This window comes from Octopus sinensis, linkage group LG1 (assembly GCF_006345805.1).
Source record: "Octopus sinensis linkage group LG1, ASM634580v1, whole genome shotgun sequence".
In the NCBI taxonomy this organism is placed as follows: Eukaryota; Metazoa; Mollusca; class Cephalopoda; order Octopoda; family Octopodidae; genus Octopus; species Octopus sinensis.
The window spans coordinates 91,577,487-91,594,842 of record NC_042997.1 but is presented as its reverse complement, the minus strand read 5'-3'; the positions used below and the strand labels follow the sequence as shown (position 1 = coordinate 91,594,842).

The following is a 17,356-nucleotide window of genomic DNA, read 5'->3' as shown; positions in this document are numbered from 1 at the left end:
ACAGCACGGAGGCCAGTCGATGCGGTACTGGCTACGGCCACATTCGGATGGTTTTCTTGTGTGCTACCGGCACTGGTACCACAAAGATACAAATTCCATTGATGTTCATCTATTTTGATTTGTTTTGATTTGATTTTGATTTTGATTTTGATTTTGATTTTGATTTTGATTTTGATTTTCACTTGCCTCAACAGGTCTTCACAAGTGTCACAAGAAGGAAAATATGCACAGGTGGACTGACTACGTCCCAGGTAGGGGCCACAGGTTATGGCCTGACTAGTCTTGCCGGGTCTTCGGATGGTGTTTTTATGTGCCACCGACACAGGTGCCAGATGAGGCTGGCGAACGGCCACGATCGGATGGTGTTTGTTACGTGCCCACAGCACGGAGGCCAGTCGGTGCGGTACTGGCTACGGCCACGTTCGGATGGTTTTCTTGTGTGCCACCGGCACTGGTACCACAAAGATACAAATTCCATTGATGTTCATCTATTTTGATTTGTTTTGATTTGATTTTGATTTTCACTTGCCTCAACAGGCCTTTACAAGTATCACAAGAAGGAAGGTATGCACAGGTGGACTGACTATGTCCCAGGTCGGGGCCACGAGTTATGGCCTGACTAGTCTTGCCGGGTCTTCGGATGGTGTTTTTATGTGCCACCGACACAGGTGCCAGATGAGGCTGGCAAACGGCCACGATCGGATGGTGTTTGTTATGTGCCCATATATATATATATATATATATATAGGGAGAGAGAGAGAGAGAGAGAGAGAGAGAGAGAGAGAGAGACAGACAGACAGACAGACAGATAGATAGATTAAAACAGTTTGATTCAGACACCTTGGTACTCTGAGTTTCAAGTGTGTAGCTAGTCTTCAGCCTTTGGTGTCTGAAGAGAGTTTGATTAAGTTAGCCTGCATTTGGTCAAGTAAGGTCACGTGGTATTGTGGTTTGATGTTGGTATTTCAGCAACAACAATTAGTTGGAAAATACTGCATGGTAAACAGGTAATCGACCACATGGTGAACAGGAAATTGATCATGTGGTGGATAAGAAAGCAGTTGGGGGAAGTAGGAAGGGGCAATAGATGTGGAGGCATATACGTATATATGTACATGTACATGCCCATATATCTGCATACATGCATCTGTACTTATACGTGTGTCTGTGTGCTTCATTGTACATTCACACATCCACATGTGCACGAACACACACACACGTGTGCACACATGTACATGCACATGGACACACACACACACAAGTTTGCATGTGTACATATATGCACATGTACAGGTGCACATGTATGCCTGTGCGCATGTATATGGTGAGCAGATGCATATGCACAGTCACACAGATATGCATGCATGCACATATACACTCATGTGGTTATGCACAAGGGGTGATGTACAAGGGAGGAGAGTATGCAAGTAGACAGGCATGGAGAAGTGTTAGGGATTGATGATTTGCAGTACTGTTTGTGGTGGTTCATTTGTGATGGTGATCTTGGTGCAGGCGATGCTGGGGTGGCTGGTACTAAGGAGGTATATCCAGGTTGTCGTATTTCTTGTTGATAAATACTCAGCTGATTATGATAGCTAAATAATACCAAAGATAGGGAGGTGTGAAGCGTTAGGGTATGAGATATGAGGGGAAAAATCTAAAAGGGTGATGAGAGAGAAGGTGGGGCAGAGCTCTGCACATTTACTAAGGTGGTTTTAGGATATCAATTCTGTTGTCCTGGACAGGTCTTCTCAAACACAGCAAGGTGTCAGATATTTCAGTCTTTTGTTATCACCTCCATCTTGAGATCGGCCTTCAATACTTTGTCTCATGTCTTCCTGGGTCTCCCTCTTCCACAAGTTCCATCCACTTTAAGTGACTGGCACTGCTTTATGCAACTGTCCTCATCCATATGCATCACACCAGTACCATCTTCTCTCTTGCACGCTACATCTAATTTCTCTTATGCCCAACTTTTCTCTCACTACACTAGCACTTGGTCATATATGTACACTGAAATTGCATATTCAATGGATCATACTAGCTTTATTCCTGTTTAGTCTGAATACATCATCCACAAAATACATTACTTGCTAATTCTTAACCATACCATCTCCCAAATCTTTCAAAACATGATATACTAATTATAAGGAGTCTAAATTCCTCAGCCTGCAAAATATATTTAAAGTATATTGTACTCTCCTATTAGTCAGTTTTAGAAACAAAACATTCAGTTTACCTACCATACTCCAAATACTTGAAAACATCTCAATACTTAAACACATCATTTATCTAAAATCTCCCCTGAGCCCATCAAACATGATAACAAATCAGTTCTAAAAACAATTAAATATTTCAAAACTCCATATAATTACCAGGAAAATTTCTACAGCGTGTTCTCAAAGTGTCCCCTATTGGGGACATTGACATTACAATGTGTAGATTATCAGAACATTTGCTGATAAAAAATTGCCATATAGTTTCTCGTGCTGGAGAGAGTCCTAAAGCCATAGCTTCAGCACGGACCTGAAACAATAGAACAAGAATTAATATATATATGGAAATTAAATGCTTGTATAGATACATATTAACTGATTAAATCATTGTATAGAAACATAACTGACTAAATAACTGATTAAATGGTTTTAGTCAAATATAAAAATCAAGCTCTACTGCAAGTTAGATTGCTTCAGCCAATACAACTAAAAACTAGGTCTTTATCATACATTACAAGTGAAATTGTTCATGGAATTAGTAAAAAAATTAGCATCATCATAATCATTCTTATTGTCATCATTGATGTTACCATTTCTAGCATCTACTTTGCTGATGATTATCCATTGATCAGTCCATAACACATCTCTTTCATTTATAGCAATGTCATCTGTGAAGTCCACTGTTCTAAGAACTAACCTAATTTTTATCCAAGTTTATCTAACCAGAAATGGATATCTGTTTTTTTAACCTAGCATAAATCATATCTTTTTGAGCAACTGGTTTTTGGGGGGTTTTTGTTTCATAAGAATGGAATGTGAAATTTTCAGATAATGATATCTTGGAAGTTATAACATTCATGCCTTTCTTGAGAGTAAAAGCAATTGGTATTAAAACCATTCAAATTGGGAATCAATAAACCTTATTGTAGACACAAAATACATGCCACCACACTATAGCAACCAACATTCTATTACAAACAATAACAATCATCATCATCATCATCATCATCATCATCATTTAAAGTCCATTTCCCTTGCTGGCATGGGTTGGCAAGAACTGGTCAGCTTAAGAGCTGGCTGGGCTCCATGACTGTTTTGGTATGGTTTCTTCAGCTGGATGCGCTCCCTAATGCCAACCACTTTACAGAGTGTACTAGATGATTTATGTGGTACTGACATGGGTGCTTTTTACATGGCACTGGCTCCTACAGGCTCACAAGACTAGGAGCGCTCAGCTGAAGAGGGATGTAGGGGACATGCCTGTATGCATGGATGACAAGAAAGACAGAGGAGTATCCTGTGTAAAAGAGTGCTGAGAAAGAGCAATAACAATGAAGAGGGAAGTAATTACAACAAAAATCAAACTTGAATTTAGATAAAAATTGTGGCCTAGTAGACTTACTCAAACTTAGAGACATTGGAAACACAGCACAAAATTCACAGTAGAATATTTTAGTGAACTCCATCAGTATAAAAATATAGTATCTTATCTGTTTTCTCTTTATTTTATATAAACAATTATGGCAACATATCAAAGAAAATTTTTATTAAAGAATTACTTGATTTTTAAAAAAAGTCTGCCTTGTTTTTTATTCATACCTGTGATATAATTCCATCTTTCTCTTCATCTGTATACAAAGCTGGTACCATGCCGGTTGTTAACATATTGTTCACCAATTCCAAGAATCCTGTAGAAAGAGACAAGCACTTACCAGTCATTATAATTGTATTGGAATATGCAATTATTTCATGATTTCAATAAATAAATAGCCCAAGAGAATCAGTTAAGAAGGTTTCACACACACTAAAATTCATAAACAAAACTTTCAGCACTTCATAAATCTCCATCAGTGTCGCATATAGACATAAAATCGCTGACTGGATATGTTAGTTAGTTAGTTAGTTAATTTGGCTCAAAAGCAAATAGTAAGGCCATGTAGGGGGACATGGAGTTAAGTACAGGGTGGTGTTCATGTAAAGAGTTCATGACAGTATGACTATCAGGTTAAACATTTGGAGTTTAAATTTATTATAGGTATTTCTTTGAATATTTGGACAGTACAATTAATTTTATGTGCCTCAATTTACTTAGCAGATCACTGGAACTATAACCTGAGCTGGATTAGATTTGTTCCTGCTCAGCTACTTGCCAAAAAAATGTAAAAATGGAGTTAAGAATCAGCTTACAAAAGTTACATGGGTATTAGAATTTTATAGATTTTATTTTTTTTAACATTAGCAAAGTATTGTACCCCAAGCAACACCTAACTAACAATATTCCAATTAAGCTAGCAGTAAATAAGTTCATTACATGTCATAATTAATTGCCTTTCAACTCTAAAATGATTGGAAAGGGTTGCATGAATGTGTATGCCAAACGAGAAAAAGCAAAAACAAATCTCCTTTTAAGGGTAAATTTTCAACTTATTTTCACTTTAAATGAGTAGAAAATCTATAATAATTGTTAGTCTTTTGCACAATAAAATTTGCAATCACCTTATCGAAAATACCATAATATATTCACTTTCTTTTGATAATGGTCATATACATGCAAAATTTTTGAAACATCAATTGTTAATATCTGTTGTTCTCTAATAATACATCAACTTATGATTCTACCATGTAAGGGTTAACTGATGAATATTTCTTAGCAGTGGTACTGAACTAGAATCTTCACATGGATATGGACATGATCAATAAAGTTCAACATCTATTCAGTGATAATGGATATATCTGAAAAGTAAAAGTCAAGCAATTTACTTTATTTACTGCACTAATCTAAAAGAAGAAATTGATACACTACTATCATCCCATATATACAAGCAGAGAAAACCATTTCTTTTTTTGTTTTACATTTTGTCTTACATTATGTTTTACATTCATGCTTATAAGGATGAAATGATTTATTTGTTGGAGCAATTGTTTTACAGTTAAATGTCTTTCCTACAGCTCACCATTCAGTCTATCACAATCAGACCAACTGAAGCAGAGTTAGGTACATTTTGGGAGAGCAAACATATTGACAGTAGTAAGATCTAAACTTATGACTGTATGATCTGTAGTTCTATACCTAAGCCCATAATGGGTCAGCACCCTACGAAAAAGGAGTGAACAAATATCTATGATAAAATTATGATGGTTTCAAAATTTTTTAACTTGTTAAATACCATGGTGAAGAAAAAAGAATTATATGGATGCAAACTCAATTTTATCTTAACAAGCAGAAGGTATCAAAAGAATTTCACTATTATTTTTTAAGGTTGGCTGGTATTTTTCAGTTAGATAACTACGGCTTCAAACTCAAGACATTGCTCCTCTTTAATGACACTGAATATAATGATAGCAATGACAATAAATACTGCATATTTTTAGACTTAAATTATAGGACTGAATACCAACAATAAATACCGGATAGTCAAAGTTAAAACAGTGATCATACAGCAAAACATACCCAACACCAAAATGCCAAACTCTTATACATCATCATATTCTAAGTGATGAACCTATGAATTGCTTCTAAATCAGGTTATTGGTTTCCTTAATGCAAACAGAAATTGATTACAGCTACCCAACAGAAAAAACACCAACTTTAAGGAATATAAAAAAAAAATGATTAATCTTATTGAGAAGAAATACTAATATTAATAGTTTGCTAATGTTCTATGTTCCAGAAATATATTTGAAATATTTTTGAGGACAAGAAAGACAGAGAAAAGCTTCTAAATTTAATAAAATTGGAAACAAGAAAGTTAAGTCCCTGACTGCCTCCCACATTCTGTATCTGATGCTTACCTTCTTCAGCAACATCTTGATCAGCAAACAGGAATACCATCTTCTGATTGTCCATTCCTAATTTGTTGTACAAGATTTTCAAATCTTCTCGGAAGCTAGTCTCATTGTATCCACGAGAGAGTGTTATCTTAAAGATTTGGCACTCAGCAGCAAAACTAGCAAGGCGACACAGACTCTGTTTACCACTGCCTCCAACACCAACCAACAGACCATGGCCTTGATCCATGCGAATTATGCGGTGGATTCGAGTCAAATGTTCTAAAGCGTCATTAAATAAAACTAAGTTCATTGGGACAAGTCTCTCATTGTATTCTTCCAATAACTGAAAATCGAAAAGAAAGAACTTGAAATAACATAACAACTATAAGCCACCAGACATGGGTTTTTGTTTCAAACATCAACTGGCTCTAAAGCATGACAATAAACTTCTTGTTTCCAATCTGGAAAATAGGTGGTAACCTCTGTTCAAAATTAAAAAATTAGCTTTATAAAGCATATCCTGGTAATTCTCACAAGTCAGCTCAATGTCTGAATTTGCAAAACCATTCAAACAAAAGTTTACATTAAAAAAAAACAACTTTAAAGTGTTTTAGAGAATCGTTCAAACAAAATACATTTTTTTATTATTGATGATTGGACAAATTAACTTCATCTTTGAGCTCATATTTTACACCACAATTTAATTAATATAGACTCTAGGACAATCTGAACTAACCTGGAGTCTATATTGAACTTGTAACCTTCTGCTTTCTATCTCTATTAACACAATTTTACGAATCTTTGCATTCCTACCACCACCTTTTCCCAGTTCCCCAATTTCTTTCACCCACCTTTTTTTTCTCACAATCACTCTACTTTTATTCACCTGCTACTATCCCCTGCTTCTCTTCCATCCCATAAAGCATTTCTGCTTGTTCTAAGTTTTTTTCTCCTGTCATTTTTACAGTAGCTAGATTTCTCACATGATATCATTTATTGTCCAGGTCAAAAGACCATTCATTGTTATCTCCCTGTTTATGTTTTGTACTTTCTGTACAAAATTTGATATGAATTATTAACTTCCTTTTAATCAATGTTTGCATGCACTTCTCTATCTTTGCAAATTTAATGAGCGATGGGCACTGACAGACTGAACAATATTGTCTTAGGTACTGAAATTGTTGTGATTAGCAGTTGACAACTGATGAAATGATCCTACTTGTGCATGTCCAACTGTAATATATTTTAATTTTTTTCTATAAATTTCCTTGTCCATCTATACCACTTTTTGTTATATACGAGGGGCGTTCAATAAGTAATGCCCCTGACCCACTTGCAGTTATTTGATCTAGCTAAAATTTTGCATGTGCACTTATTTATACCTCTATAGATTAAGTGGCGAATTACAGCTCTGAACTAATTGTGGTTTCTGATTTACAGGTGTTTGAACTGAGTCAAGTGTGAAATGGAGCCTGTTGAGTGTCGAGCAGTGATCTGGTTTTTGTTTTTGAAAGGCCGCACACCACGGGAGACTTTTGATGAAATGAAAGTAACTTATGGTGATGATGCCCCATCATATGACCTTGTAAAACGCTGGCATTGTGAATTCAAACATAGTCGGAACTCTGTGGAAACAGCTCCCAGATCTGGTCGCCCCTTCTGCCGTTGATGAGACGTCTGTCCGTCAAGTTGAGGCTGCCATTTTGGAAGGTCAATGCATAACTATTCGCCAAATAGCCCATAAGGTCAAGATTAGTACCGGGTCTGTGGAAACTATCATTCATGACCATTTGCATATGCAAAAGGTGTCTGCCAGATGGATTTCCAGGTTGCTCACACCTTTCCAGAAGCAAGAACGCGTTGAGTGCTCAAGGATGAATTTGGAGATGTGCCAAGAAGATAAGTCAACATTTTTCAAAAGACTGATCACACAGGATAAAACCTGGGTCCATCACTATGATCCATAGACCAAAGCCCAGTCAATGCAGTGAAAGCACCGTGAATCACCTCCTCCAAAGAAGGCAAGGGTGCAGCCCTCCGCTGACAAGGTTATGCTCACAGTCTTCTGGGACCAGGACGGAGTAGTGATGACAGATTTCCTGGCAAAGGGTACCACAATTACAGGAGCCTATTATGCTTCACTTTTGAGGAAATTAAGAGAAGCTATCAAAATCAAGAGGCGGGGCAAGATCAGCAAAGGCATCCTCCTCCTGCAGGACAACGCTTCGGTCCACAACTCGCGTGTCGCCAGATCAGAAGCACAGGCGTGCAGCTATGAACTCCTCCCCTTGCACCCTCTGATTTTCACCTCTTCCCAGCCATGAAGTTGATTTTGAAAGGAAAGCGTTTCCCAGATGATGCAGCCTTGATTTCTGAAGTCACGTCGTGGCTGGAAGACCAAGCTGGGGTCTTCTACAAAAACGGTCTCCAGAGCTGTATCAAACAATGGGAGAAATGCATAACTCTGGGTAGTTCCTATGTAGGAAAAGACTAATAACTGTGCCAAGTTTCGTTGCTCTACTGCTATGGGAAGTGGGTCAGGGGCATTACTTATTGAACGCCCCTCGTATTATTACAATAAGTGGAGAAGGTACTAATTAAAAAAAAAGCATAATTGAAAACTCAATAAAAGTTAATAGTTCCTTCATTCTTTACTACTCTATTAACACATCACAGAAATGCAGCAAAAGAAGAAAATAGCACAATATTTTTTATACTTCTGGATCTTTCTTACTGATAACACCAAATTATAATTTACTTTATCTGTTCATAAATGTTAACTGAGGAATAAATTATGTAGTCACCACTTTCATCTCTCAGATTTTCTGAGAATAGAAAATAGATTTTACCTCTTGAAACAAATCTTTGCAGGCGTCCAGATCTTGAATATCCTCATAGAATCCTACACCTGACATTGCATTAGCATAGTCACCAAATAGAATTGGATCTCTCATTACGTAGTCATGATATTTTTTATAATCCACAGTAATAAGTTGTCGTATATGTTCCTAAAAATAGAAGTTCAAAAAGTTTACTGACTTTAAAACAAAGAAGCTAAGGGAGAAATATACAACTTATATTATGCATGTACAGCACTATCAAAATTATTGCCACATTATTAGTCAATAGCGGTAGTAGGTGATGTACCTAAAAACATGTAAAAGTTCTTAATGAATTGAAGTTTTCCCTTTAATTGGAGAAAGGAAACAAAGTCATCATCATCATCATCATTTAACGACTGTTTTCCATGGACTGGAGATTGGCAAGTCAAAAGGCCACACCAGGCTCTAATCTGATCTGGCAATGTTTCTACAGCTGGATACCCTTTCTAACGCCAACCACTCTGAGAATGTAGTGGGTGCTTTTCCCATGCTACTGGCATGGGAATCAGTCAAGCAGCACTGGCATCGGGCATGTTTGGATGGTGCTTTTTACATGCTACCAGCACAGGAGTCTGTCAAAGCAGGGAGAATGGCATCGACCATGTTCAGATGGTGCTTTTTACGTGCCACCAGCACGGGGAGCCAGTAAGGTGGCTCTGGCATCGGCCACATTCAGATGGTGCTTTTTACATGCCACCGGCACAGGAGCCAGTTGGGGCTGGGGGGGGGGCATTGACCATATTCGGATGGTGCTTTTTACATACCACTGGCATGGGGAGGTAGTCAGACGCATGAATGAATGGTGCTTATTGCGTGTCACCAGCACTTGTAATGGCCACGACTACAATTTCTATTTGATTGTAATTTGATTTGACTTTGATTTACTCGACTCAATAGGTCTCCTCAAGCATGGAATGTTGCCCAACAATTCAAAAGTATTTTTTAAATGGGCTGGTCATGCAACACTGGTGCAGGCTACAGCTGTGATCTCACTTTCCTTGCCTGGTCTTTTCAATTACAGCATATCTCCAGAGGTCTCGGTCTTTTTACATTGCCTATGTGAGGCCCAATGTTCAAAGGTCATGCTTCACCACCTATGTCTTCCTGGATTTCTTTCTGCCATAGGCTCCTTCCACCGTTAGGGAGTGACACTTCTTCATACAGTTCTCATCTATACGTAGCACATGACCATACCAGTGCAGTTGTCTCTTTTGCACACCACATCTGATGCTTCTTATGTCTAACATTTCTCTCAGGGCGCTTACACTCTGTCATGTGTGCACACTGACATTACACATCCAGCAGATCATACTAGCTTCATTTCTTTCAAGCCTATGCATGTCTTCAGCAGTCATGGCCCATGTTTCACTGCTGTGTAGCATGCCACTTTACACACATGCTTCATACAATCTACCTTTCACTCTAAGCAAAAGGCCCTTTGTCACCAATAGAGGTAGGAGCTTTCTGAACTTTGCCCAGGCTATTCCTATTCTAGTGGTAATGCTCTCTGAACATCCACCCCCACTACAGACTTGGTCACCTAGGTAGCAGAAGCTATCAAGTACTTCTAGTTTCTCCCCCAGGCATGTGATGGAATCAGTTTTCTAAGCATCTGTGGTGTTTATTGCTCCTGTACATCTGTTACACACAAAAGCTATCTTCCCAGTTAAGCTTCCTTTGATGTTATGCATCCATAGCTTACACTGGGTACATCTTATGGAGTTTCTACCTACAACTTTTCTACAGATAGAGCAGGGCCATCTACCTGAAGGGGTTTGTAATGTGTTCACCTTCCTACTTACTAGGACTTTTGCAACATTGACTCTAAGGGCCTTCGATTCTAAACCTTGCTTCCACACCTGAAATCAGCATAGAGGAGCTCCCAAGGCCAGCCCCATCTTGAATTCCTCTGTTATGGCCTGGAGGACTATGATGAATAAGAGGGGGCTGAGGGCTGATCCTTAGTGAACACCTACTTCTACCCGAAATTCTTCGCTATACTCATTGCCGACTCTTACCTTACTAATGGCATCCTTGTACAAGGCCTGTACAGCTCTTATTAACCACTCATCAATATCCAGTTTCCACATCGCCCACCAGATAAGAGATCGGAAGACCTTGTCAAAGGCTTTCTCCAAGTTCACAAAAGCCAAGTATAGGGGTTTATCTTTGGCTAGGTATTTCTCCTGTAGTTACCATTGCAGGAATATAGCATCCATGGTGCTTCTACCTGGCACTAAACCGAACTGCATCACATCTTTGCAGACTTTCTCCCTTCATCACCTTCATCACCTGATCCAGAAGTTGATACCCTTGTAGTTATTTCTGTCTAAAGTATCACCTTTACCCTTGTAGCTGCTGACTATGGTGCTACTACGCCAGTCATTGGGTATGACTTCTTTGTGAACTACCTGGTTTACAATACAGGTGATTAGGCCATGACCCACATCACCCGATATTTTAAGCATCTCAGCATTGATTCTTGATGGGCTGGGAACTTTTCCTGACTTCATATCCTTAATTGCTTTATCTACCAGGGTGCTATCTATTCGGGTAGCAGGTCAACATTTAACAGGCTCTCCTCTTCCCATTCATTTAACTCTACTGGGTCAACATTTAACAAGCTCTCCTCCTCTCATTCATTTTCTACATTCAACAGCCTTTCATAATGGCATCTCCAAGCCTCTTTCTTTTCAGTATCATTAAAATCAAGTGCACTATCATCCATGCTGACACATTTCTCTCCTGTGACATCACAATTTTCTTTCACACATTGTCTTGCAATCGGAAATACTTCAATTCATTGGTCCTCACATTGCTGAACATTGGCAAACTTCTTCTTTTCTGCTTCTCCCTTGTCTATGTATAATTGTTGCCCAGCCTCTCTTCGGGCTGTCTGGTACAGTTCCCTGCTACCCCCGCTCTTCCAGGCCTGTTTCTTTGCTCTAATAGCCTTGTCTACCATATTATTCCACCACCACATTACTCTAGGTCTGGAAGGGACTTTGCACCAGCCACAGATTTGTTCTGTGGCATTCAGTAAGCTGTTGCATAGGAATTTCCAGTTACCCTCTGTGTCTGAAGTCTGTAGCTCCTCCTCGCTTCTCATCAAATTTCTCAGTGAAGATGTCCCTAAATCTCTGACCATGTGAAGGGTTCTTTAGCTTCCAAATCCTTCTTTTCTGGATTGGTCTGCTTCTTGGCATCCTTCTAGCCTCGAGTTAATTTTTATTGAACATAACTAGTCCAAGAACATTTTGATACCACAAAGTAGAAAAAGGCTTTAAAAAATTTTAGTTGTAGTCACTAATTGGCATATTTCAGCTTCTGAACCACAAGCACTCTGTTCCACTATCAGATACACTCCAGCTTCTGGTCCACAAACATGCTGTCTTCTCTCTCTGTTTTCCCTATCACTTCTTAATGTTCTCTAATCTTCATAGCTGGCTGGTCTTATACCTCAACTACTCAGGCACTCACAACCTACTTGTCTTCCTACCTCTTATTACATTTGATATGTTCATCCCATTGGCCTCACACTAACCATTTATTTCCAGAATACTGTCCCTTTAGAATGCTCTCTCTCCCAGTTTATGTCTTTTTTGTAATAGCTTAAGTGGAACATTAATGACATTAAACTCACAGATTGCAAAAAGCCTGCTCCTTATTCCAGATTCAACAAGTTCAAAATAATATATATTTCCTCTATTTTTGTAGTTACAATAAAAAAAGTGTGATTTTCAAAAAGCTACTAGCAGTAGATTAGTAGTATCTTTCACATTTGGGGGCCATATTTTGGTATTCTTTTTTTCCTATAACTACTGTATTCAATATCAACATTGAAATGATTGCAAGATGATTGAAGTCAGTTTATGAAAAAGAGGAACCAAAATGACAGTGGTTAAATGGATTAATTAAAGTCAGTCATGAGTGACAGATAATGCTCTACATTTCACAGATAAACTTACTTGTACAAGACTTTTGTCTTTTTCATTGGTCAAACGATCAGCAAAAACTCGTAAACATTCATTTCTCCACACCCGCAGAAATTGTTGAGTTTCAGAAAAGCGTTCTGGCATTGTTCGACACAGACCATTATAAACTCTTGACAAATCTCGTAAATTAAAAATATAGTGAAATTTTGAAGGTGTTGGAGGTAATTCTTGGACAACAAATCTATAAAAAGAAAGAAATAAATGGCACTGTACTACCAGACACTAAAAAACTTAGATAACAAATAAACATTATGGATTTAGTGTATCTCTATGTTTGTACATTTGTAAACGTATGCTATACTCTTTACTCTCTTTTTACTCTTTTACTTGTTTCAGTCATTTGACTGTGGCCATGCTGGAGCACCACCTTTAGTCGAGCAAATCGACCCCCAGGACTTATTCTTTGTAAGCCTAGTACTTATTCTATCAGTCTCTTTTGGTGAACCGCTAAGTTACGCTATCTGAATATGTGTGTAAAATGTAGAAATATGGGAAAGAAGGGGCAAATTTAGGATGCTAAGTCTCAAAAGAAAAAGAAAAAATAAACAAACATGAGGACATAGCAAAAGCAATGTATTAATATGACGCTTGGTGAAGGAAGTGAGTTGTTGTTTTAAGCATCTCAGCAGTGATTCCTGATGGGCCAGGGGCTTTTCCTGGCTTCATACCTTTAATTGCTTTATGCTGGCCTCTCGGATACCTGGCCTCTACTGCGTCAACATTTGGCAGGCTCTCCTCCTCCCAATCATTCTCCACATTCAGTAGTCTTTCATATATATGGATCAAAGTAGTTTGATTCAAACTCCTTGGTACTCTGAGTTTCAAGCGTGTCGCTAGTCTTCAGCCATGGGGTCTGAATGGGAATTTGATTAAAGAGAGTCAATGTTTACTACTGGATGTTAGCCTGTGATTAGTTGAAAAAAGTCCCACAGTGTCACAGTTGGTATTTTAGTGACAACAATTACTTGGAAAATACCACATGGTAAACAGAAAATTGACCATGTGGTGGACAGGAAATTGGTCACATGGTTGGGGGAAGGGGTGATAGATGTGGGAGTATATGTGTGTACATGTATATGCCCATATATCTATGTGTATGCATCTGTACTTATATGAGTGTGTATGTGCATAGATGTACACTCACACACACACAAACACACACACACACACACACCACACACACACACACACAAACACACATACACACACACACACACATACACACACACACAAACGCACACACTGGTATTAAGGAGGTATATCCCCAGCACCACCTGCACCAAGGTCACCATCACAAGCTAACTTCCATCAACAGCACCACAAATCACCAATCCCAAACACTTCTACATGCCTGTCTACCTGCATACTCTCACCCTTTGTGCATAACCACTCAAGTAGGTATGCATGCATACGCATATGCTTGAGTACATGTATGCATGTGAATGTGCATGTGCTCATGTGCATGTACACATGGAGACAGAAGTGTGCATGCATACGTGTGTGTGTGCATATGCATGCATTTGTGTGTGTGTGTGTGCATATGCCTGCACATGTGTGAATCTATATCTAAGCACACATACACACTCATATAAGTACGGATGCATACACGCAGGTATATGGGCAAATACATGTACACATATATACACATATATACTCCCACATCCACTGCCCCTTCCTACTTACCTCCAACCACACAACCACTTACCTGTTGACCATGTGGTCGATTTCCTGTTCACCATTCAGTATTTTCCAAGTAATTGTTGTCACTCAAATACCAACATCAAACTGCGACACTGCATGATCTTTCTCAATCAATTGCAGGTTAACATCCAGCAGTAAACATTGATTCTCTTTAATCAAACTCTCATTCAGACTCAATGGCTGAAGACTAGCCACATGCTTGAAACTCAGAGTACTAAGGAGTTTGAATCAAATTATTTTGATCCATACATGTAACTCCCAATAAACATCAAATGACTGAATCAAGTAAAAGATAAAAGATGCATACATAACAAGCACCATTATCCATAATGATATGCAATAACAGTTGGGTAGTGTTAGGAGAAATATAATGTCATTTAACACCAAAAGAATTTTATAACCTTTCAAGAGAATGTGCAATAATTCTTTATTGGCATAGTGGTTCTTGAAGCTCATCACATGCAGCTATAAAGAATAGTATGTAAAACTGGGTTGAAAACTTTTGGGGATGGAAAAAGATAAAGGCTATCCAAAAGCTTTCTCAACCCAATATTTACATGCTATTCTTATAGCTATATGTAATGAACTTCACAAACCAATATTCCAAAAAAATAATGTCATTTATAAAAGTGGGAAAAAAAGAAGCTTACTTGTACAAAGCCAATGTCATCTTTGTTACAGGAACTGAAGCTTCATGTATCTCTGGAGAGAATGGCTTCACATGACCCTTTAAGATTGAGTTATATATCCCATACAATGATTCTTCAGACGGGAAAGTCATATTAAAAGAAGTGAATAAAGACACAAATCGAGGGTCAGTTTCATTGCGTCCACCTCCAGCTTTACCCATAGCAGCAATATATCCAATATCTTTCATCTGTTTCCAGTTCAAATCTTTTCCTCTGTCATACACTCCTCCTTTTTCAAGGAGAAGCTTTAACAGAGCTATGGGTTGCTGTGTACCATAGGTATCTACCTATAAAATAGTAAGACAGATGTAAATTAAATTATTTATTAAATCTCTAACAGTGCTCTATCTTTTGTCTAAACTATTGATATTTTAATTACATGGAAAAATGCAAGCAAGAGAAATAATATTCTTAAGATTATAAACCTGGAAAAGTACAGGACAGGTTATTACACTTGGAAAAGTTCAGGACAAGTTATTACATCTGGTAAAGTACAGAACGAGAAAATTTTTTACTTAAGATATTACAGCTAAATATAAAATTTCAAATAAAATATTTAGATTTAGAAAATATTAGCTTTTATTAAAACTAAAAATTTTATTACAAGTTATTACTTCTATTTGTTATTACTTGTTACTTCTATTCAAAATCAAAAAATAACTGAAAATATTTTTTGCACTTTAAAAAATTATTTTTTAAATTATTAATTAATAATTAGAAATTTGAAAATAAGTTATAAAAAATAATAGTAGTACATAATTAGTTAGTATAATAAATAGAATAAAACAAAAATTAGTTATATATTACAGTAAAATCTATCTATAACAACAAATTCACAGTAAAACTTGCTTGAGTTATTGCCTGAGTTATTGCCATGTCTTCACATTTTTAGTCTTGACCCAATGCCTGTTTTTTACATAATGAATTTGCCTGCCTTATATACTATTCTATTTTGCATAAAACCTTAGCTATATTGGTACTTCTGGCTCTCATTTTTTAAGTATTCTTGTGTGTCAATATTTTAACAAAATGATACCTTTCTTAATTATAATGTTACTTAGTAAATTAAAATCAAATAATTTTTAATATTCAAATTTTATCTTTAGCTGCAATATTTTAAGAAAAAGTCTTCTTGTTCTGTATTTTACCAGATGTAATAACTTGTCCTAAACTTTTCCAAATGTAATAACTTGTCCTGTATTTTTCGAGGTTTATAATCTTAAGAATATCATTTCTCTTGCTTGCATCTTTCCATGTAATCCATGTGTTTTTTCCAGGCTATACTATTATGTTAATTAATAATGTGTCAATTAGTGGTGTCGTTGATAATTTTTTTCCTTATGATGCCAGTGACATATATTAAAAATCCCCTTATAGAACTATATTCATAAAAAAGTATAGAACTATATTATCACTCTCAAATTTCAGAAACAAACACTCGTAACTTTTTTCTTTTAAAATTTTATCGCATGAGATTGATACCATGAAATTCTTTGAATTGAGCTCTATCATTTAAGCTTAATTAAAATATAGTTTGCTTTTAAAATAAAAAAGTTAATTATACTTAAATGTAATTTTTTGCCTTATAATTTTTTCATGATATTTTACTTCACAACTCTTTTGATATAGATTTTTGTTGTATGGGACCAAAACTGTAAAATTCCTCATGCTTTCTTCTATCATTGAAGCTAAGATAAATATATTTTGCTTTTAAAATAAAAATGTTATTTAACGATCTAAACTTGATTGGAGGCATTACTTACTCTCCTATAATGTCGCTACAAAGTTTGATGTAAACTTTTTTCTACTGGACCAAATCTCAATTTTTTAATGCCAAAATGTAGCTAAGGAACTGTCTTCTTCAAAAGTGTTAACAGTTTTCAATTTGGTTAAGAACTGAATTAGTGACAAGCTCTGAAAAATGTTGCATATGAGTAAATTGCAACCTTAAGAATATTATTCAACTACTACCATGGGTGAATGATTATAAATCTTTTTCATCATATTCCACTAGCATATCTGTGTCGTCAAAAATACCAACAGTTTTATTAGTGATAAAAAATGGCACATCAACACAAAGGAACGGTCAAGGATAAATGGCA

The 17,356-nt window shown here is 36.9% G+C and overlaps 1 protein-coding gene across 1 annotated transcript in view; it reads right to left on the bottom strand.

The window, feature by feature from the left end:
• LOC115209933 (dynein heavy chain 10, axonemal-like) overlaps positions 1–17,356 on the bottom strand; it is a 188,621-nt gene that overhangs the window by 73,476 nt on the left and 97,789 nt on the right. The window contains 6 exon segments of the mRNA XM_029778568.1: positions 2,376–2,526; positions 3,816–3,904; positions 6,009–6,330; positions 8,837–8,995; positions 12,838–13,045; positions 15,216–15,541. Of these exon segments, the coding sequence (XP_029634428.1) occupies positions 2,376–2,526; positions 3,816–3,904; positions 6,009–6,330; positions 8,837–8,995; positions 12,838–13,045; positions 15,216–15,541 (1,255 nt within the window).